The sequence below is a fragment of the Acanthochromis polyacanthus genome, chromosome 3, assembly GCF_021347895.1.
Source record: "Acanthochromis polyacanthus isolate Apoly-LR-REF ecotype Palm Island chromosome 3, KAUST_Apoly_ChrSc, whole genome shotgun sequence".
Lineage (NCBI taxonomy): Eukaryota > Metazoa > Chordata > Actinopteri > Pomacentridae > Acanthochromis > Acanthochromis polyacanthus.
The window spans coordinates 41,186,222-41,207,946 of NC_067115.1; the positions used below are offsets into that span (position 1 = coordinate 41,186,222).

Here is a 21,725-nt window from a genome sequence, read left to right on the forward strand (position 1 = left end):
ATTAATTGATTAAACTGCAACGTCTAAATTCCATCTAAAAACAAACGGAATCTAGACGGTTGAATTTAGGTCTAAAAAAACTAGACGTCTAATAGACGTCTATTGCTCAGTGGGTCGGGCCTCTATTCCGTAGTATCCCCTGTACTCTAGTGTTATGTTCGTCACTTCCGTTTGTAGTTCCCAGTCCACAGTCTGTTTTTGGGACAAAGTGGAGAATTTTTATTTCCTCTGCTTAGCACAAAGAAATTGACGATTCATCAAATACACTGTCCAATAACAAAAAGAAGAGGCAGTGTCCCTAAATACCTTTACTCTAAATACCTAGAGAATTTAGAGACAAAGAAAACCACATACATTAAACATAAATTAGTCTAATTCATGTTAGCTCTGTTTAGCTCTTGCGGTCTTGTTTCCATTTGTCTGTGGGACTCCAAGATATTTGGAGCTGTCCTGAACTTCTACTACTTGCCCATTTCAAATGACATTCCAGTGTCTGTGGTACAGATCCTGGTGTTGGTCAATATCTCCTACTTTGTAGCATACAGCTTGATGTCATCTATGTGATGAGACTGCTAAAGGTGGTCCACTTTGAATATATATATATATGTATATATATATATATATATATATATATATATATATATATATATATATATATATATATACATATACATGAAGAGTTCATTTGCAAAAACAGGTAACTCCATTTTCAGAAAACTAATTTTTTATTGTTTACCTGAGATAATAATAATAACACTAATAATTTATTTTTTCTCAATTTTGTCATGTATTTTTCTACTGAGTCAAACCCACTCAACTTCACTTTGATATCTCAAGTAAACAATAAAAAAAAGTTTTCTGAAAATTTAGTAAAACGGAGTTATCTGTTTTGTTTTTGCAAATGAACTCTTCATATATATATATATATATATATATATATATATATATATATATATATATATATATATATATATATATATATATATACAGTATATAAATTGCTCAAAAAAATTAAAGGAACACTTTTTAATCTAAGCATTGCATCAAATCAGTGAAACATGTGGGATACTGATCTGGTCAAGTAAGTAACTGAGGGGCTTTTTAGTCAGTTTCAGCTGCTTTGGTGTTCATAAAATTAACAACAGATGCACTAGAGGGGGAACAATGAGACAACCCCCAAAACAGGAATGAGTTTACAAGTGAAGGTCACTGACATGTTTTTTCCTTCCTAATGTTTTCTGACTGTTTTTCACTAGTTTTGCATTTGGCTAGGGTAAGTGTCACTTCTGGTAGCATGAGGCGATACCTGGACCCAACAGAGGTTCCACAGACAGTCCAACTCCTCCAGGATGGCACATCAATGCGTGCCATTGCCAGAAGGTTTGCTGTGTCTCCCAGCACATTCTCAAGCGCATGGAGGAGATTCCAGGAGACAAGCAGTTAGTCTGGGAGAGCTTGACAGGGCTGTAGAAGGTCCTCAACCGATCAGCAGGACAGCTATCTGCTCCTTTGTGCAAGGAGGAACAGGATGAGCACTGCAATAGCTCTAAAAAATGACCTCCAGCAGACCACTGGTGTGAATGTCTCTGATCAAACAATGAGAAAGAGATGTAATGAGAGTGGTCTGAGGGCCCAGCGTCCTCTAGTCTATTTGCCATAGAACATAGGAATTTGCAAGTCCACCACTGGTGCCCTGTGCTTTTCACAGATGAGAGCAGGTTCACCCTGAGCGCATGTGACAGGCATGAAAGGGTCTGGAGAAGCCGTGGACAACGTTATGCTGCCTGTAACATTGTTCAGCATGACCGGTTTGGTGGTGGGTCAGTGATGGTGTGGGGAGGCATATCCATGGAGGGACATACAGACCTCTACAGGCTGGACAATGGCATTTTGACTGCCTTTAGGTATCAGGATGAAATCTTTTGACCCATTGTCAGACCCTACATTGGTGCAGTGGTCCTGGATTCCTTCTGGTGCACGACAATGCCCAGTCTTATGTGGTAAGAGAACTTATGCAGTTCCTGGAGGATGAAGGGACTGATACCATTAGCTGCCCCCCACGCTCACCTGACCTGAATCCAATAGAACACCTTTGGAACATTATGTTTTGTTCCATCCGATACCATCAGGTTGCTCCTCAGACTGTCTAGGAGCTCAGTGATGCCCTGGTCCAGTTTTGGGAGGAGATACCCCAGGACACCATCTGTCGTCTCATTCAGAGCTTGTCCCGGCATCATCAGTCATGCATACAAGCACATGGAGGCCATACAAACTACTGAATACCATTTTGAGTTGCTGCCGAGGAATTTCAGCAAGATGGACTAGCCTGCCACATCAGTTTTTCACTTTGATTTTGGGGTTCTTGAATTTAGCCCTCCTGGGGGGTTGATAATTTTCATTCCCATCAAACAATGTGGCACTTTTCATTCCTAACACATTATCCAGTCCATATCAATGCTAATATCCAGTTTGTTTTCCCCTGTATTGAAATATGATGTATTTTGAAAGTGTTCCTTTAATTTTTTTTAGCAGTGTACACACACACACATATATATATATATATATATATAGAGAGAGAGAGAGAGAGAGAGATGGACATCTGTATAAAGCTTTTTTTTTAGCAGTACCTTGACAATTATCAGAGGACTATGCTATCTGCACCTAGTTAAATATGGCCCAAGCCTCGACCCCAGTCACCATGACAACATAAAACACTGGCTGTGCAGTAGCCATGGTGATGAAAGCAGGTGGATGCTGAGGTGAGGCAGAACCAGAGCAGGAGGGAGGTTTGCAGGAGAAAATCGAGATGAGAAGAGCAAAATGGAGAAAAGAAAAGATGGGGAATATCTCGAAATCAGGGGTTAAATTGGGATTTGTGAAGCTCTGTGGTTTCGGGGTTGCAATAGGCGCACATGCATGTACGTACATCAGTTACAGGCAAAATACTTCTTCCTACAAAGGACTATATTTAAGTTGAAAACAATTTAAGGACTTTGAATGACATCATTTGACAGACTGTACATAACGTAAAACAAGATCTGATCTGTGCTGGCATCCCTCCACTGAATGCGGCAGCTGAGGACAATAAAAGCTTTGCCTAAGTGCTTCTGTGGATCAGCATCTAATTTTGTAAGGTGGTGTTTGGCTGCCTCCAAAGGAGGAAAAAATATTAATTTCAATGAATTAGCATGTATTGGCCAGTCTTGTGAATTACTACATTAAAGTTAAGTACATCTCCTGTCAAATTCAATGTCGATCTCTTCACTGTCTGCTAGCTTTGAATTCTGTGTTAAAGGAAAAACATCCAGTGTTCCTACACAGCTACGTCCCAGTAAATCATAAAGAAAGTGGTTGAAACTGATTTGCACAGCACCATTTGAGCATTTCCTGTGTGTGTTTGTGTTCATGCACAGCACAGGTGGCATGGGATCTTGTTTTTTTTTTTTTTTTTTTCATTTTTTAACTTGAACTTCATTTGCCAGTAAGCTTAACCCTCATTAGTACATGTGGCAAAACCTATTAATCCGTCCACTTGAGGTCCAGCTGGACCACGGCAGTATTTCATCTATTTCACATTTCTGTACCTGTCCATATCCTCTCAGTATATATTTTCCTAAAACGTGTGTTGTCTATAGTTAAAAATATGAAAGAAACAATGAAAACTGAAATGAAACACAATGCAACTGAAGCAGTCATCACAAGAGCAACCTAACGTAAACATCTATAAATAAAAGATGCACGGTCCGCCTGGGGTCTGGCTGCGGTCCACATGGACCCAAAATGATTTTCTTTATATGTACACCACGAACCTGGTTGCAGTCAAATAAGCGTTGCTGTATGTGATGGCAACTATGTGGGTGAGAGCTACCTAAAGGGACTGAAAAATCCAACTTGTAAATAAAACAATATGACAAGTTATATACACCTGGGGTCCATGCAGAACCCAGGTGTACTGATGAGAGTTAATGTAGCAGTTGTCTACTTTACCTCAAGTAGGGAGATGTCTTAAGAAAGTCAACACACATTTTTAAGAAAAACATTAGACTAATGGCACAAAATGAGGTCTCCATGCCAGTTTCTGACCAGTTAATCTCCCTACCGTGACCATCCACCTATTCATGTCATCTGCACCATCTGACTAACTGAAAAGGGGGTTAGTTGGCTGATCTGCAAGGTGGCTTTTTAGGAAACCCAAGTACCCACAGAAATACATCCAATATTCGCTCTACATTGCATGTTCTCTATAGATGCACTTAGTCTAGAGTTTAGAGGACATACTCTATAGGTCATTGGTGTTATCTATTTATAGCTAGTTTTCGACAATGTTAGCTTGCTTTCTTCAATTTCAAACAGGTAATTTATGTGGTTACGCAAGGTGTCTGATTAATTGTATGACTGACTTGTGCACTCTTGTATCTAAAATTGAAAAAAATACATTTATAATAAACAGTCTGTTTCTGCTCTCATGTACATTGTAGATGTGCAATAACTCAGATTGTGCAGTATGAGTTTCTCCATGACTGAAACTTCTGGTTTTGCAATCTGGGCTCAGTTTCCTTATCTATTCAATAATCAAGCAGTACAATAATAAACAACGCAATAATAAGGGAGGACCCACCATTAGCGGACATTATCAGATTTTGCACAAAGGACGACTATTAGTCTTATATATTGGTCTTAATTGAATTAGATATCTTTTAGTCTATTATATACAAACACACAAAACAACATATCCCATCCCATTTGCACCCAAAATTTTAGGAGACGCCCACTCACCCCTACCCCTTTAGTCACTCTCAGTTTGTTTCCTGGTTTCTTTAATAGTAGTGTCAAACAGGACAAGAGGAGGTACCAGTGTGCGCTAAGATAATAGAAACACACTGCTGATCTTATCAAAATGACATACACACTCACACATACACACATATGCACAGACAGTCCCTTGCCTCTCGTAAAAGATAATAAACAAAGTGCAGGCTATAATTGCTCTCCAGGATCTGTGGCGCCTGTTGCTGTCGATGAGTGTGTGTGCGTGTGTGTGTGCATGGATGCTCTGGTGTATTATGGCATATTGATGGTCATTAAAATTGATGATGAGGGGCTGATGTCACCAAGTACAAGAAGTGTGTGCGTGAGTGAGTGAGTGAGTGAGTGAGCAACACACATAGAGAGAAAGAAAGGAAACTGGAAGATGATTTTTAAGCTTCAGAACGATACAGTACATTGACAGACAGGGTAGACTACCAATATGAAAGAGAGGGAGGGAAGACAAGGAAGAATGGTGATGAGGAAATGGAAAACTGACAAAAAAAAGTCTAGTAAAAGGATGGAAATGGAGTGAATGGTGCCTACTAACATTATTAGATTTTTGACACAAGAACTCTGGACACTTGGAACACTGAGCTAGAAGTTGTATCTTTGTGAGCTTTGATGTTAATGATGTGGTGAACTGCCAGCCTGTCCTCAAACAAAAAACGACCACATAGGTCGTCTGTACATGCCCGTAGTACGACCCAGTGTCACGTTTTGATGTATGCGACCTCTGGCGGTTGAGTAAATATCGACACTCTGGATTCACAGGTGAAACGTCAACATGAACAAACTTTTATCTAACACTATCCCTGTCCCAATCCCTAACCCTAACCTTAACCATAACCCTAAAAACGTGTTGGGAAAGTGAGAAAAAAGCCATTTTGCGACGGAAAAGCCGTTTCGCGAATTAAATCCCGTAATGCGCTCATTTTCCCCGTAGGGGCGCAAACGTTCATACGACCGCATAGGTCGTATTCCGGTGCACGGTGCAAACGACCAATGCGGTCGTATGAATTGGAGGACTTGTTGTGAACTGCACAAAAATTTAAAAAGATGAAAGCATAAAATAGGTACTACAGAATATGATGCCACTTTTAGAATGCAAAACTGCTAATGCTGAAAGATTCAGCACCTTGCAAAGCTACGGCTCTGATAGTAGTTCATTTGCTCATTATTAGATTTTCCAGCAGAATAATATGTTAAGTGGGCCATGATAAAAAAAATGCCCCACCTATACTTTAATGTTGCTTAATAGAGAACAGCATTTTGAGAACACAAATACAGTTTTTAAAAAATACATAAGTATCAACATTTAATCAAAGTAAGTCATGCAAATCTGAATATTTGAAGAGTTGATTTTCAAAAACAGATAACTCCGTTTTATAAATTTTCAGAAAACTCATTTTTTTTATTGTTTACCTGAGATAATAATAATAACACTAATAATTTATTTTTGCTCTATTTTGTCATGTATCTTTCTCCTGAGTCAAATCCAGTCAACTTCAGTTTGATATTATCTCAAGTAAACAATAAAAAGTTTTCTGAAAATTTATCAAAATGGAGTTATCTGTTTTTGCAAATGAACACTTCATTTGTTTTACCTTCACATTCACATACAGTGTTATTGCATGAATATTCCTGATATGTCCCTGCATGATGTGTGTGTATGCAAATATATAAGTAGACTATTATGTGAAAATTTGCATGCAAGGCCTGTAACTACTGTGAATAGTTAGATTATAATGCATTTGTGGTTTTCATCATTAGCTGGAACACAATTTACATAGTAACCATATGAAAGATGCTCTCATGCATTGTTTCTTCTTCTCAAACAGACCCATTTGTTAGGCAGATGATGTTATTGCAATGATGACAAGCACATGGAGTGTCAGGTCAAAGGGCTGTATGTATATGTGTACCAGCTAACTTAGTGAGATAATGTAAATCATCATTCCTTGGCTTTTCATGCAGATACGCGATTTGGTTAATATTTTTGGTTTTCAATTCAATTCAATTCAATTTTATTTATATAGCGTCAATTACAGTCAACTCGTCTCAAGACGCTTTACAGAACCCAAATGCCTGACCCCCAGAGCAAGCCCAAAGGCGACAGTGGCAAGGAAAAACACCCTTTTAACAGGGAAGAAACCTCGAGCAGAACCCGGCTCTATATAGGGGGGACCCATCTGCCTGCTGGCCGGGCGGGTTGAGAAGGACAGAAGAGGGCAAGGGGGAGGGATGGGAGAAGAGGGAGGGGTGGGAAAGCAAGGAAAACACAACACACATTTGGATACATGCATGACAGGATATGTGACACAGACAAAGTATAAGCTAACATTGAAAACTGACTCATAATTTACTCTTATGAAGTACGGCTCTGACATTAAACATACTCCATATATAACTAGCAGTAAAATTCAAACAGTATGTAAGTTAGCATAACAGTATAGTGAAGGCAATGCAGAGTTGACTGGTGGAAAAAGGGAGTTGGAAGCAGAGGGCTGGAGGAAGGTCAGCAGCAGCATCCCACAGTGGACATGATGGAGACGAGACCAGCTGGTGGAACATCAACCGCAGATCTGAAGCATCCAGCTCTGGGACCAGGGACACTCGGAGAAATAGCACAGGGGGAAACAGAGTGAATGTACTGCAATAACGGTATACATATTAAATGTAAAGGTAGATAGAGAAGGGCTCAGTGCGTCAAGAAAAGTCCCCCAGCAGCCTATAGGCCTATAGCAGCATGACTAGAGGCAGAACGAAGGGACGTCCAAGAGGGAGTCAGCTGTGCAATGAAGACACAAGCCGAACCCCTGTGGGTCACCCAGTCAGCCCCAACTATAAGATTTGTCAAAAAGGAACATTTTAAGCCTGGTCTTAAAAATAGAGAGGGTGTCTGCCTCCCGAACCCAAACTAGGAGCAGGTTCCACAGGAGAGGCGCCTGATAACTGAAGGCTCTGCCTCCCATTCTACTTTTAGAAATTCTAGGAACAACAAGTAAGCCTGCAGCTTGAGAGCGAAGAGTTCTACTTGAATAATAAGGTACTATCAGATCTTTAAGAGATGATTTTGCTGTTTCTAGTGAACATCTACTGAATGAATAAGTGCTCCAACCATAATGACCACATAGGTGATTTGTCCCTACCCTGTGATAATGATCCATATGAACTTACTGGCAACACGAGATATGAAAAAAATAAGCTTCAAATTCAGGAAAATTCACTGTGAACAATAAATCACGATGTTCTGAAGGGACAATGCTGTGGTAAAAGTTTAGATACAAAATATCTTGATCAGCAATGATTATGGTTTACATTAAAATGCATATTTTGATAAAAGTTAATAGTGTACTTGGTACCTGTCATTGTGGTAATTATATTAAAAGCAGTTAATATAATTGTAAATATAACTGTTCCATAACAGTTGTGGGAAAAAGAAGCAATGATGACTATTAGCTGAGACACTACTGTTTCAGCTCTAATTTGCTGAGAGATGTGAGGACTGCCCTTTTTCCTATGTGGACTTTGTGGTTTGAGTAAAAAGTCACCTGACTTCATCCGTTGCCCCCATCATGAATAAAAGTCGCACTACAGGGAGCTGTCACTTTAATACAAACACATGTCTCACCTGCTGCCTCTGTGATCTGACCCCACATAAGCAGAAGAAACTGGATGGATGGATGGATGGATGGATGGATGGATGGATGGATGGATGGATAGTTGTTGTTTTGGTTATTTGCTGATACAGTTGTTACTCTCACTGTCTTATCAATTAAAAGTGACTGGGGTCGTCATAAACTGCACAGCTGAGCATGAGTTTATTATATTTTCTTAATCTTATTTCATTTTTACTCTTCTGAAAAATGGCCACTTTCTCGTGGTAGAGGGATTTGTATGGTCCCATGCTGTCAGGTTCAATAGCCCCTAGTACAGTCCCCTAAGGCAAATTGGTCATAGGGGAGGGACCAGACTAAGAGTGATCACAGAACCTAAATGACAATATGTACAACCAAGGTTGCCTCTCTGTGACTGTGTGTTGCAGAGGAAACAATTCTGATTGTTGTCTCTGCTCACCAAATAGCAGTTCAGAGTGATCAGCCTTCTTGGAGTCTTTGGGTGGTGTGCTGGAAGGGGTTTCAGGCCGAGCCTCCTTGTCCTCCTGGGAGACTTCTATGCCAATGTGGACATTGATGGAAAGACCTGAAAGGGTTGCTTTAAAGGAACAGTCGTTATTGTAAATGAGAACCAGTTGTCCACTAACTTACCTGGTAAAGTAAAGGTTAAATAAATAACGAAAACTGCATGCCTAACCTGAACGGCTGTTCTACTTTTTGACTTTTGTGCTTGTGATTAATTGATTATAACAAACATCATGTTCAAGCATTAGATGTAGAACATGAAATGCTCTGGTACCAGGGAGGAGTTTGGGGAGGTTATAGAGAAGGACTTTCAGTTGGCCTCAAGGAGGTTCTAGCAAACCGTGAAACACCTTAGGAAGAGGAGGCAGAGTCTGGCCAAGGCCTACATTCAGCCAGGAGGGGTAACTGCTGACCTGGACTGGGAAAATTGTTGGGCAGTGAAAGAGCACATCGAGAAACTCCTCAACCCAGTTAACACATCCTCTATTGAGGAGGCAGAGCCTAAAGAATCAACAGAAGTCTCAACCATATCTGTGGCAGAGGTTGCTGAGGAAACAGAGAAATATCTTAGTGGCAAGGTGCCCCTTGCGGAGGAGATTCACTCTATGATGCTCGAGGCTCTGGATATTGTTGGGCTGTAATGGCTGACATCCCTCTCTAGTGTGATGTGAACACAGGGACGGTGCCTGTGGAGTGGCAGACTGGGTTGGTTGTTTCCATTTTTAAAAATGAGGACTGGAGGGTGTGCTTCAGGTGCTGAGATATCACACTTCTTGGCCTTCACGGAAGAGTTTACTCCAGGGTGCTGGAAGGGAAGCTTAAGCCCTATTCGCACAGGACTAGTATTACCTGGGGACCTCTGGTGATTTGTAGCTGCAAGGGGACAGATGTAGCCGCAAGGGGACAGATGTAGCCGCAAGGGGACACAAGCCAGTGTCTTATTGTGCCGGTCCCAAGCCCAGATAAATACAGAGGGTTGTGGCAGGAAGGGCATCCGACGTAAAACTTTTGCCAAATCAAACATGCAAATCAAATGTATGACTTCCATACCGGATCGATCGAGGCCCGGGTTAACAACGACCGCCATCGGTGCTGTCGACCTACAGGGTGCCGGTGGAAAATGGACTACTGTTGGTCGAAGAAGGAGGGGAGGAAGGTGTGTTCGTACGAAGAGAGAGAAGAGGAACACCAAGAGTCTCGGACTGAGAGTAGGGACTTTGAATGTTGGAACTATGACAGGAAAAGGTAGAGAGCTGGTTGACATGATGCAGAGGAGGAAGGTGGGCATACTGTGTGTCCAGAAGACCAGGTGGAAAGGTAGTAAAGTGAGAAGTTTAGGAGCTGGGTTCAAGTTGTTCTATCATGGTGTAGATAGGAAGAGAAATGGAGTAGGAGTTATCTTGAAAGAGGAGCTTGTTAGGAATGTCCTGGAGGTAAAAAAGAGTGTCAGATCGAGTGATGAGCCTGAAGCTAGAAATCGAAGGTGTGATGTTCAATGTTGTTAGTGGGTATGCTCTACAGGTAGGATGTGAGCTGGATGAGAAGCAGAAATTCTGGTTGGACTTTGATGAAGTTCTGCAGAGCATCCCTAGAAGTGAGAGAGTTGTCATTGGTGCAGACATCAATGGACATGTTGGTGCAGGAAACAGAGATGATGAGGTCATGGGCAGGTTTGGTATCCAGGAGAGCAATGCAGAAGGACAGATAGTGGTTGACTTTGCAAAAAGGATGGAAATGGCTGTAGTGAATACTTTCTTCCAGAAGAGGCAGGAACATAGGGTGACCTATAAGAGTGGAGATAGGAGCACACAGGTAGACTACATCTTGTGTAGACGGTGTAATCTGAAGGAGATCAGTGACTGCAAAGTAGTGGTAGGTGAGAGTGTAGCCAGACAGCATAGGATGGTGGTGTGTAGGATGACCCTGGTGGTGAAGAAGATGAAGAGGGCAAAGGCAGAGCCGAGGACCAAATGGTGGAAGCTGAAAAAGGAAGAGTGTTGTATGACTTTCAGGAAAGAGTTGAGGCAGGCTTTGGATGGTCAGGAGGTGCTTCACGATGACTGGACAACTACAACAAATGTGATCAGGGAGACAGGTCAGAGAGTACTTGGTGTGTCATCTGGAAGGAAAGGAGATAAGGAGACTTGGTGGTGGAATGAGGAGGTGCAGGAGTGGATCCAGAGAAAGAGGCTAGCTAAGATGAAGTGGGACACTGAGAGGACTGAAGAGAGTAGACAGGAGTACAGGGAGATACAGCGTAAGGTGAAAGTAGAGGTGGCAAAGGCCAAACAAGGGGTTTACGATGACTTGTATGCTTGGTTGGACAGTAAGGAGGGAGAGACTGACCTGTATAGGTTGGGAAGGCAGAGAGACAGAGATGGGAAGGACGTGCAGCAGGTTAGGGTGATAAAGGATAAGGATGGAAGTGTGTTGACAGGTGCCAATAGTGTGATGGGAAGATGGAAAGAGTACTTTGAAGAGTTGATGAATGAGGAAAATGAGAGGGAACGAAGAGGAGAAGAGGTGAGTGTTGTGGACCAAGAAGTAGCAAAGATTAGTAAGGATAAAGTGAGGAGGGCATTGAAGAGGATGGAGAGTGGAAAGGCACTTGGTCCTGATGATATACCTGTGGAGGTATGGAAGTGTCTCGGAGAGGTAGCAGTAGAGTTTCTGACTGGGTTGTTCAACAGGATCTTAGATAGTGAGAAGATGCCCAAGGAATGGAGGAGAAGTGTGCTGGTGCCCATCTTTAAGAACAAGGGAGATGTGCAGAGTTGTGGCAACTAGAGAGGAATAAAGCTGATGAGCCACACGATGAAGCTATGGGAAAGAGTAGTTGAAGCTAGACTAAGGACAGAGGTGAACATCTGTGAGCAGCAGTATGGTTTCATGCCAAGAAAGAGTACAACAGATGCAATATTTGCTTTGAGGATGTTGATAGAGAAGTAAAGAGAAGGTCAGAAGGAGCTGCATTGTGTCTTTGTAGATCTGAAAAAGCGTATGACAGGGTGCCCAGAGAGGAACTGTGGTTTTGTATGAGGAAGTCTGGAGTGGCAGAGAAGTATGTTAGAGTGGTGCAGGACATGTATGAGGGCTGTAAGACAGTGGTGAGGTGTGCTGTAGGAGTAACAGAGGAGTTCAAGGTGGAGGTGGGACTACATCAGGGATCAGCTCTGAGCCCCTTCTTGTTTGCTATGGTGATGGACAGGATGACAGACGAGGTTAGACAGGAGTCTCCATGGACTATGATGTTTGCAGATGACATTGTGATCTGTATTGAGAGCAGGGAACAGGTGGAGGAGAAGCTAGAAGCATGGAGGTTTACCCTGGAAAGGAGAGGAATGAAGGTTAGCCGCAGTAAGACGGAGTATCTGTGTGTGAATGAGAGGGACCCAAGTGGAAGAATGAGGTTACAGGGAGAAGAGATCAAGAAGGTGGAGGATTTTAAGTACTTAAGGTCAACAGTACAGAGCAATGGAGAGTGTGGAAAAGAGGTGAAGAAGCATGTACAGGCAGGCTGGAACGGCTGGAGAAAAGTGTCAGGTGTGATGTGTGATAGAAGAGTTTCAGCTAAAATGAAAGGAAAGGTTTACAAAACTGTGGTGAGACCAGCCATGTTGTTTGGTCTGGAGAAAGTGTTCCTGAGGAAAAGACAGGAGGCAGAGCTGGAGGTAGCACAACTGAAGATGCTGAGGTTCTCTTTGGGAGTGACCAGGATGGATAGGATCAGGAATGAGTACATCAGAGGGACAGCACATGTTAGAGGCTTTGGAGATAAAGTCAGAGAGGCCAGACTGAGATGGTTTGGACATGTCCAGAGGAGAGAGAGTGAATATATTTGTAGAAGGATGCTGAGTTTCCCACTGCCAGGCAGGAGGCCTAGAGGAAGACCAAAGAGGAGGTTTATGGATGTGGTTAAAGAGGACATGAAGGTAGTTATTGTGAGAGAAGAGGATGCAGCAGACAGGGTTAGATGGAGGCAATTGATTCACTGTGGTGACCCCTGAAGGGAAAAGCCGAAAGGAAAAGAAGAAGTACAAGAAGAAGCGGAGAAGGTTGGTGATCTTAATCCCGTGCGAATGCGCCATGTCAGTAATTTGTAAAGTAATAATTCCCCCGCAAACAACTACTATATTTCACCGAACACCGGCGTCCTGGGATAATACTAGTTCCGTGCGACTCTGCATCTCGGTGATTGGTGGGTATTTTATTTGTTTGTTTTTCTATATCTTTCTCGGTTGAATTGTGGGAGCTGCGGTGGGAATTACTGACACCATTTTAGGTGCAAATGCAAGAGTAGGCCGATACACAACAGACCTATAGACCATTCGCAGAAACAGTGAAATTAAATCAACAAGAAGAGGGAAATTTGGGAGGATATTGAGATGGATGACATGTGTAGCAGCGTGCGTTAAGCATATCTTTCAACAGGCTGAATACAAACGCCCTGATGGCCCGTTATCCCGACAGTGCAGCCCGCTGTTCAAAAGTCACGTTGCTGCTTTGACATGTGTACTGTTGCCATGACAACTACACACCAAATTAAAAGTGGTAATTTTAATATTAAACACAAGCTTTCTGTGAACCTAACCAAGTGGTTTTTCTGTCTAAACCTAACATGACCCTATAACAACAGTGTTGTTACAACATAGGCTTTTAATGTCTTTAATGTTTATTTGCGCAACCGGTGTCTGTATTTTTTTATTTTATTTTTTTTGCGAGTAGCGGCTGGACACTTTGCACATGGACATCATATGTCTATGATGGACATGACAACAGCGGATGTTGTGACCTGCATAGATTTGACATTATATCCAGGCTGTAATGTCAGTAAATTCGAGTAAAATACAGACTCCGCTTATCCCGTGCGAATGCACCACGAGAAACACAGACATCGTGGGGTAACTCACAAATTACCAGAGGTCCCCAGGTAGTACTAATCCTGAGTGAATAGTACATTAGTCAAACCTCGGATTCAAGAGGAGCAGACGACCAGGAGTCCTGGTCATGGAACAGTGGACCAACTCTTTACCTTTGCACAGCTGTTGATGGGGGCATGGGAGTTTGACCAGTCTGTGTTTTGTGGATTTGGAAAAGGGTTACGTCCTTGGCATCTGAGGGGCCTTGTTGGGGATCGCGGATACCGGGGTCATTATCCGAACCATCTGGTCCTTTTACACTAAAGTGAGAGCTGAGCACAAAGTCAAACATGGTTCAAGTGGGTATTGGACTTTGATCCGATTTGTGATATTTATGGACATGATCTCAAGGTGATGTGGTGGAACTGTTTGCTTCATCAGAACCTAGTGCCCACCTTCAGTGGGCACTAGGGTGGCTTATAGTTGAATGTTTAGCAGCTGGGATTAAAGTAAGCACCTTCAAGTTCAAGGCCATGGTTCTGTGCTAGAAACCAGTGAATTGCTTCCTCTTGGTAGGGGATAGTTATTATTGCATTTCTTTTGCTGACGTGTTGGTGTTTGCTGTGGTATCATTTCAGTATATTATGAAGATATATTTAGGCAGGGATCAAATCAAAGTCATAATTCATGTTCTCATATCAGATTCATCACTTGCTCATTACAGACTGGTTTCAAAATATTAACATGGCAACATGCAAATTCTAAAGTCGGGGCTTTGCAGTGGTATTCCAAAAACCTCTGAGTGCTTCTTTCATCTACAGTTACATCAGGTCAACATATTAATTTACACACGTGGACAAAATTGTTGGTACCCCTCAGTTAAAGAAGGAAAAACCCACAATTCTCACTGAAATCACTTGAAACTCACAAAAGTAACAATAAATAAAAATTTATTGAAAATTAAATAATCAAAAACAGCCATTACTTTTGAATTGTTGATTAACATAATTATTTAAAAAAACAAACTAATGAAACAGGCCTGGACAAAAATGATGGTACCTCTATAAAAGATTGAAAACTATTTGACCAGAGTGACATGATTAACTCAGGTGTGTCATTTAATTGACATCACAGGTGTTTCCAAACTCATAATCAGTCAGTCTGCCTATTTAAAGGGAGACAAGTAGTCACCCTGCTGTTTGGTGAAAAGGTGTGTACCACACTGAACATGGACAACAGAAAGCGAAGGAGAGAATTGTCCCAGGACATCCGAAAAAAAATTATAGACAAACATCTTAAAGGTAAAGGCTATAAGACCATCTCTAAACAGCTTGAAGTTCCTGTGACAACAGTGGCTCATATTATTCAGAAGTTCAAGACCCACGGGACAGCAAACACCACAAGAGCTTGTTCCTATTCCAGCTAAGTGCTTATAAGTTTATACACATCCTTTGCTAGACAGCAACAGCGTGGGACCAATTTCTTTCATCTTCATGTGAATTTTTGAACTTTTCGGCAGTGTCTTCCTCATGTGAAGAAACCGCTTCTTAGATAAACACTTCCTGTACTGCTGGAACGGTGACAAAATAAAAGCCAGGAACAAACGGTTATTTTCACACTAGCAAAAAAAAAGGCTGGTCAACAGACCTTTATAAGAGTAATTTACATGTGATTTGGTATAAATACATAACGTTCACATGCATAATACATGCCTGTGCTCAGCACAAGGTGATTTTTTATTCAAGATTTCATCCTTCGGAAATGATACGTCAACTGAGCAGCCTTAGTGGAGTACTGCTGTAACGAGCTGGCGTGTGAACCCAAGCAGCAGGCATAGACAGGGTGGTGAAGTTAAGAACGATTTAATGAGAAAATATAATGAACAGAAGACACTGAATAACGAAAGCCGGAGGAAAGCAATGGGGAGGAAAAACTAAACTAAACCAAGGGCGGACCAGAAGGCCGAGGTAAGCTAAACATAAACTAAACTAAATTGCGGGGAAGGTGACTCACAAAACGTCCAGTCCAGTGTCTGATGGGCGGATGAGGGGGGACAACCGACAGAGGCGATGGAGGGGGTGAGCTGATGATAGGGAAACAGGTACGTAGTCCGAATGAGAGAACAGAATCCAGGAAGCGATGTGTAGGAGATGATGAACGGAGAAACGGAGTGTGTGGTAGTGATGTTACGCTCAAGCTAGTTTGCTCGACACAGTGCCGAGCTTTTGAAGCGAAAGTGTTCTGAGACGGTGTTTCGATCCCTGCTTCAGCATGCCCACAATCACGTGACTATTGAGAACGAGGCCTCGTTACGTCACATCGCGTGTCGTGGTGCTTCGCGCGAACTTTGAAGGGGTTGAACATTTCAATCTTTCCAGGTCTTAAAAGGCAAAGAGGTCTGATTCACTCCTCAAATTGTGGGTTTTTGAGAGGAGGAGATCACGCTAGTGCATTTACCATTTGCCATTTTGAGAGAAGTTAGGGAGAGTGTACATTTAGTTAGAATTTAGTTTAGATACATCTAGTTGCATTTCATACATTAAATAACACACAGATACATACGCATAGATTCACTCATACACAACACACATTCATTCACAGAAACACACTACATATATATGCACACAAACATACATATAGAACGTTTTAAAACATTTATTGCAAGTACAAAGCAGTGTGAGACAAGCAGTCCTGAGGCTTTTTCAGTTTTTTCCACTTAGATGCAGTTCTGACACATGACCAGCAGATGTCACTCTTCTGGTTGTGTCAAATGCTTCGAAGCAATGTGTCATTCTTGAAGCAGATGTGTCAAAGTGGTACATTGCTTCATGAAGCTTCAATTTCACCATCACTAGTGCGTGCTCTGGCATGAACAGGATGCAATGAACCAGCAGTGAGTTCTGAGGGAAGTCGGGCTTATATGTTGCACTGATTGGAAACTCATGCCGGCTGTGCTGATTAGAATTTGAGTCAGCTGTGCATCAGCACAGCCGCTCGTGGTTCGCTTGATGAGCCAGAACACTGGAGCAGGCGGAGTGTGACAGTACCCCTCCCTCAAGGTGCGCCTCCTGGCGCACCCTGGACCGGGTGGGGTACCGGCGGGTGACTTCGGGACTGGCAGGGATCTGGCAGAAGGAACCGTTCAAGGGGCGACCCGAGGGACGGGCGGGCTGGGATCGGGTGGGTGGGGGGGACAACATCGGACGACGGTCCAGGGATAGGACAGGCTGGAGTCGGACAGGCTGACGGACCGCTCCAGAGGACGGCCCGGGTGCAGGGCAGGCTGGGACTGGCCCGGGAGCAGAGAGTCAGGCCGACGGACGTCCTCCGGTGGCTGGACTGGGAACCGGCAGCTGCAACGGTTGGGGCCTTCTGAAGTCCGGGCTGGGAACTGGCAGCTGGCCCGATGGGAACTCTCCAGAGGCCAGGCTGGGAACTGGCAACAGGCCCAGCGGGAACCTTCTGGAGGCCGGGCCAGGAACCGGCAGCAGACCCGACGGGGATCTTCTGGAGGCCGGGCTGGGAACCGGCAACTGGCCCGATGGGAATCCTCAGAAGGCCGGGCTGGGAACCGGCAGTTGAATCGACGGGGCCGCTCCGGGGTCCGGACTGGGAACCGGCGACGGTGGGACCCCTCCGGGGGTCGGGCCGGTGGCCGGGCTGGAAACTGGCGACGGTGGGACCCCTCTGAGGGTTGGGTGGCCGGACTGGAAGCAAGTGATGGTGGGACCCCTCTGGGGGTGGAGCTGGAATCGGCGGCCCCCCGGGGGTGGAGCTGGAACCGGTGGTCCCTCCACGGGCGGAACTGGAACCGGTGGTCCCTCCGGGGGCGGAACTGGAACCGGTGCCTCCTCCGAGGGCGGAACTGGAATTGGCGGCCCCTCCAAGGGCGGAATCGGAATCGGCAGCCCCTCCGGGGGTGGAGCCGGAACTGGCGGTCCCTCCACGGGCGGAACCGGAACCGGTGGCCCCTCCGGGGGCGGAACTGGAACCGGTGGCCCCTCCGAGGGCGGAACTGGAATCGGTGGCCCCTTCGAGGGTGGAGCCGGAACCGGTGGCCCCTCTGGGGGCGGAGCTGAAACAGTTAGCCCCTCCGGGGGCGGGGCCGGAACCAGTGGCCCCACTGGGGGCGAAGCTGGAGCCGAGGGCGCCTCCGGGGGATGGACTGGAGATGGGACTGGACTCGGGATTGGAGACCCCTCATGGGACAGGAGGGACTAAAAGGACCGGAGGGACTGAAAGAAATGGAGGGACAAGAGGGACTGGAGGGACAGAAAGGACAGGAGGGACAGAAAGGACTGGAGGGACTGGAGGGATAGAGGGACTGGAAGGACTGGGGGGACTGAAAGAACTGGAGGGACAAGAGGGACAGAAAGGACTGAAGGGACTGGATTGACTGGAAGGACGGCATTAAGCCTCTTCTGGGTTTGAGGGGAGGTGTTACGCCTCCACAAGGTGGCTGAGGAGGGGCTATGCCACCTCAAAGCCACCAAGGAGGCGCTATGCCTCATCAAGGACTCAGGGGAGGCGGGACATCGCGACAATCACGCGGAGGAAGCGAAACACCTCCTTGAGGTTGCCAGGGAGGCGGGGCACCTCGACAAGGACGCGGGGGAGGCAGGGCGCCTCACCAAGGCCGCGGGGGAGGCGGGGCGCCTCGCCAAGGCCTCCGGGGAGGTGGGACGCCTCCAGAAGCCAGAAGGCTGCAGCGGGAGCCTGTTGCTTCTTCAGAGCTGCAGCGGGGGCCTTTAGCTCCTTTAAGGTCATTGGGCCCGTAGTGGCCGGAGACGGGGCGATGGCCCCCTCAAGGACAGAAGATGAGGCAATGGGCCTCACAGGAACCGAAGACGGGGCAATGGGCCCCACAGGAACCAAAGACGGGGCAATGGGCCCCACAGGAACCGAAGACGGAGCAATGGGCCCCACAGAAACCGAAGACAGGAGTGAGGCGGCACGGGGCCTCTCCTCAGCCTGCGAGGCGACAATCTGCTCAGGAGTTGCGGAGGTGCAAAACTCATCTGGAGCAGGGCTCGGGGAGCACTTCCTGGCGCCGCACCTACGGCAACCAGGCTTCTGCGCTGAGGGTGCTGCGGATGGCGGGGAATTTGGCTCCTATTGGTGATCTGGGGAGCTAATGAATATGAAGTGGGGAGCGGCGAGCCTCTCCAGGACAGAGGAGGCAACCTCCAGCCCCTCAAGAAATTCATACGCTACCCCAGGATCTCGGGAGAGTACCTAGTGTTCATCTGGGTCGGCCCAGGCAGCCCTAAAGGACTTTAGGCCAGCGAGGGTGGCCCGCAAGGCTGTAATTGCCACGGGAGGAGCTTCGGCCCCCATTGCTCCGAGACACTTGACCATCCTCTTTGTCTGTGCAGTGGCGGCAGCGAGTGTCTCGGAGGTGAAGGAGGGCCAAAAAGACTTTGGCCTGCTGGGTTCCGGGAATCAGAGGACCGGTTCTGGAGGACCGAGGGCTGGTTCGGGGTCTGGGTCTGGTTCTGGGAGGCAGAGGACAGAAAAATGGCCCCTGTGTGGACAGGAGACGGAGGGTTGGTGTGGGAACGGGCTGAATTGAGATCCAGGGAGCAACGGCGCCTCCTGGTGTTGCGCCTCCTGGCGTTGCGCCTCCTGGCGTTGCGCCTCCGGCTGCCAACTTGCTTGGCAGTTGGTTCTGCAGCTGGTGGGGAGATGGGCCTGGGTTGACTGTTAGCAGAGAAACTGGGGGGAGGCAAGCCAAGGGCTCGGTCCAACAAAAAAAAAATCACACAGTTGTTGAGAGGAAATGGAAAAAACTGAGGGCGGAGTGCCTCTCCTCCGGGGTCAATGCTGCCTCTTGGGAGGGAGTTTAAACGCCAATCGGGTCCCCCAGAACGGAGAGTCTAGTTCGGAACTGGACATGGTTGTTGGGGAAATTGGATCTGACCAAGAGCCTGCTGGGTTCAATTGTGGCCGGTTCATTCTGTCACGAGCTGGCGTGTGAACCCAAGCAGCAGGCATAGACAGGGTGGTGAAGTTAAGAATGATTTAATGAGAAAATATAATGAACAGAAGACACTGAATAACGAAAGCCGGAGGAAAGCAACAGGGAGGAAAAACTAAACTAAACCAAGGGCGGACCAGAAGGCCAAGGTAAGCTAAACATAAACTAAACTAAATTGCGGGGAAGGTGACTCACAAAAAGTCCAGTCCAGTGTCTGATGGGCGGATGAGGGCGGAGAACCGACAGAGGCGATGGAGGGGGTGAGCTGATGATAAGGAAACAGATACGTAGTCCGAATGAGAGAACAGAGTCCAGGATGCGATGTGTAGGAGATGATGAACGGAGAAACGGAGTGCGTGGTCTGTCATGAACAGGATGCAATGAACCGGCAGTGAGTTCTGAGGGAGGTCGGGCTTATATGTCGCACTGATTGGAAACTCATGCCGGCTGTGCTGATTAGAATTTGAGTCAGCTGTGCATCAGCACAGCTGCTCGTGGTTCGCTTGATGAGCTAGAACACTGGAGCAGGCGGAGTGTGACAACTGCGCTGAGTGCTTTTCTTGTTACAATTATGCACCACAAAAGATGTTACGACTGACATATGTTTTGGCTTGCAGAATTTGAATGTATGTGTGTCAAAAATGGGGCAACAACAATGTTGTTTTTGTTTAGTGATTGTAGAATTCAAATTTCTCACCCCATATAATTTTGTGTCCTCTTAATCAACAAGCATGACTACACAAGTTGAAGGTACTGCAAAGTGCTGATAAAAGCTCAGCACTGTACAGCATCTTCTTCTTTTCCTTTCGGCTTTTCCCTTCAGGGGTCGCCACAGCGAATCAATTGCCTCCATCTAACCCTGTCTTCTGCATCCTCTTCTCTCACACCAACTAAGTACCTACCTTCATGTCCTCTTTAACTTAAACAGCACTGTACAGCATGTGGGTTAGAAATGTCACACAAAGCCTTGGTGCAAAATGGCCATCAAATTTAATTAGATGCTGGGGTTAGGCCAGATCACATCAGCTTGGTAGTGAAAGGCTTGACTATGATTACTGAAATCTAAAAATATGGATTCTACTTCCTTGATCTAGAGTAAACATTATAATTTCATATTTGACATTGATTTTCCTTAACTCAAAATATTAGAGGAAAATGTCAAGGCTTTGCTGAAATACTTCCATCTATTCCGTGAGTGTTGTGCTATTTAGAGAGATTGAAGCAGTTTATGGCAAACTATAATAGCAGAAGAAAAACTAGAATCAAAAGAAAATTGATTTAATATTTTGCCTCCATTTTCTTAACACCTAAATCACCCGAGACAGAAAGAAGAATAGCCCACTCTCCTTATTTGAAGCACAATTCACTAACTTTTTTGTTCAGTCAATCATTGGTTTATTCATTCATGCCATGCACTTGCGTACTTTTTGACAGTCTGACCCTTGTGGCCAAAAGAAAGTGTGAACGCATCTACAAATGTAACAAAACCTAGCAACACATATGAATTTACACACCACACACAAAAAACTAATTTGAAATTGGAAGAGACTGTGTGTGAATGAAGAGCAAGAGAGAAAAAGATTGTAGGTAAGACTCCAAATGGCCTCCTGACTTTTATGTCCAAAGCCTAAAAAAGGTCTTTTACTGTTTCTGCTCTTATGCTTCACAATCTCTTTGCTGATGGGAAAAACACACAAAAAATACACATGCGATGCACTGACTGTACAGCAGAAAAACACCTCTCCTACTGATTTCTGAAACACTCGGCTTAACCTCTGGGACACATTGGTCTACTGAGAACACACACACACGCATACACAGACCTTTGGAAGGAACAACTTAACCTCAGAGAGTTGATCCTTGCTAAAACCTACTGAAATATGAAAGACCTGGTGGGAGGAGGGGAGGCGGCAAGCAGACACAAAGATGGGAAAGAGG

The 21,725-nt window shown here is 45.0% G+C and overlaps 2 protein-coding genes across 2 annotated transcripts in view; one reads left to right on the top strand and one right to left on the bottom strand.

Annotated features, from left to right (window-relative positions):
- LOC110955016 (teneurin-3) overlaps window positions 1-21,725 on the top strand; it is a 753,086-nt gene that overhangs the window by 284,569 nt on the left and 446,792 nt on the right. The gene's annotated exons all lie outside the window — the stretch shown is intronic.
- LOC127533332 (translation initiation factor IF-2-like) lies at window positions 16,865-18,577 on the bottom strand. The gene is made up of 3 exons (XM_051945997.1): window positions 18,359-18,577; window positions 18,110-18,161; window positions 16,865-18,009 (listed from the first exon to the last, which is right to left on the bottom strand). The coding sequence occupies exons 1-3, from the start codon at window positions 18,575-18,577 to the stop codon at window positions 16,865-16,867; spliced, it is 1,416 nt and encodes a 471-aa protein (XP_051801957.1).

What these genes read in the sequence shown, in the direction of transcription:
- LOC127533332 (XM_051945997.1), bottom strand. Translation starts at nt 18,577, where the DNA reads ATGACCTTAAAGGAGCTAAAGGCCCCCGCTGCAGCTCTGAAGAAGCAA. An exon ending in AGGTGTTTCGCTTCCTCCGC is followed by an intron (nt 18,162 to 18,358) that starts GTGATTGTCGCG and finishes TTGTCCCTCCAG; the next exon opens with TTCTTTCAGTCCCCCCAGTC. An exon ending in CTATCCCTCCAGTCCCTCCA is followed by an intron (nt 18,010 to 18,109) that starts GTCCTTTCTGTC and finishes CTGTCCCATGAG; the next exon opens with GGGTCTCCAATCCCGAGTCC.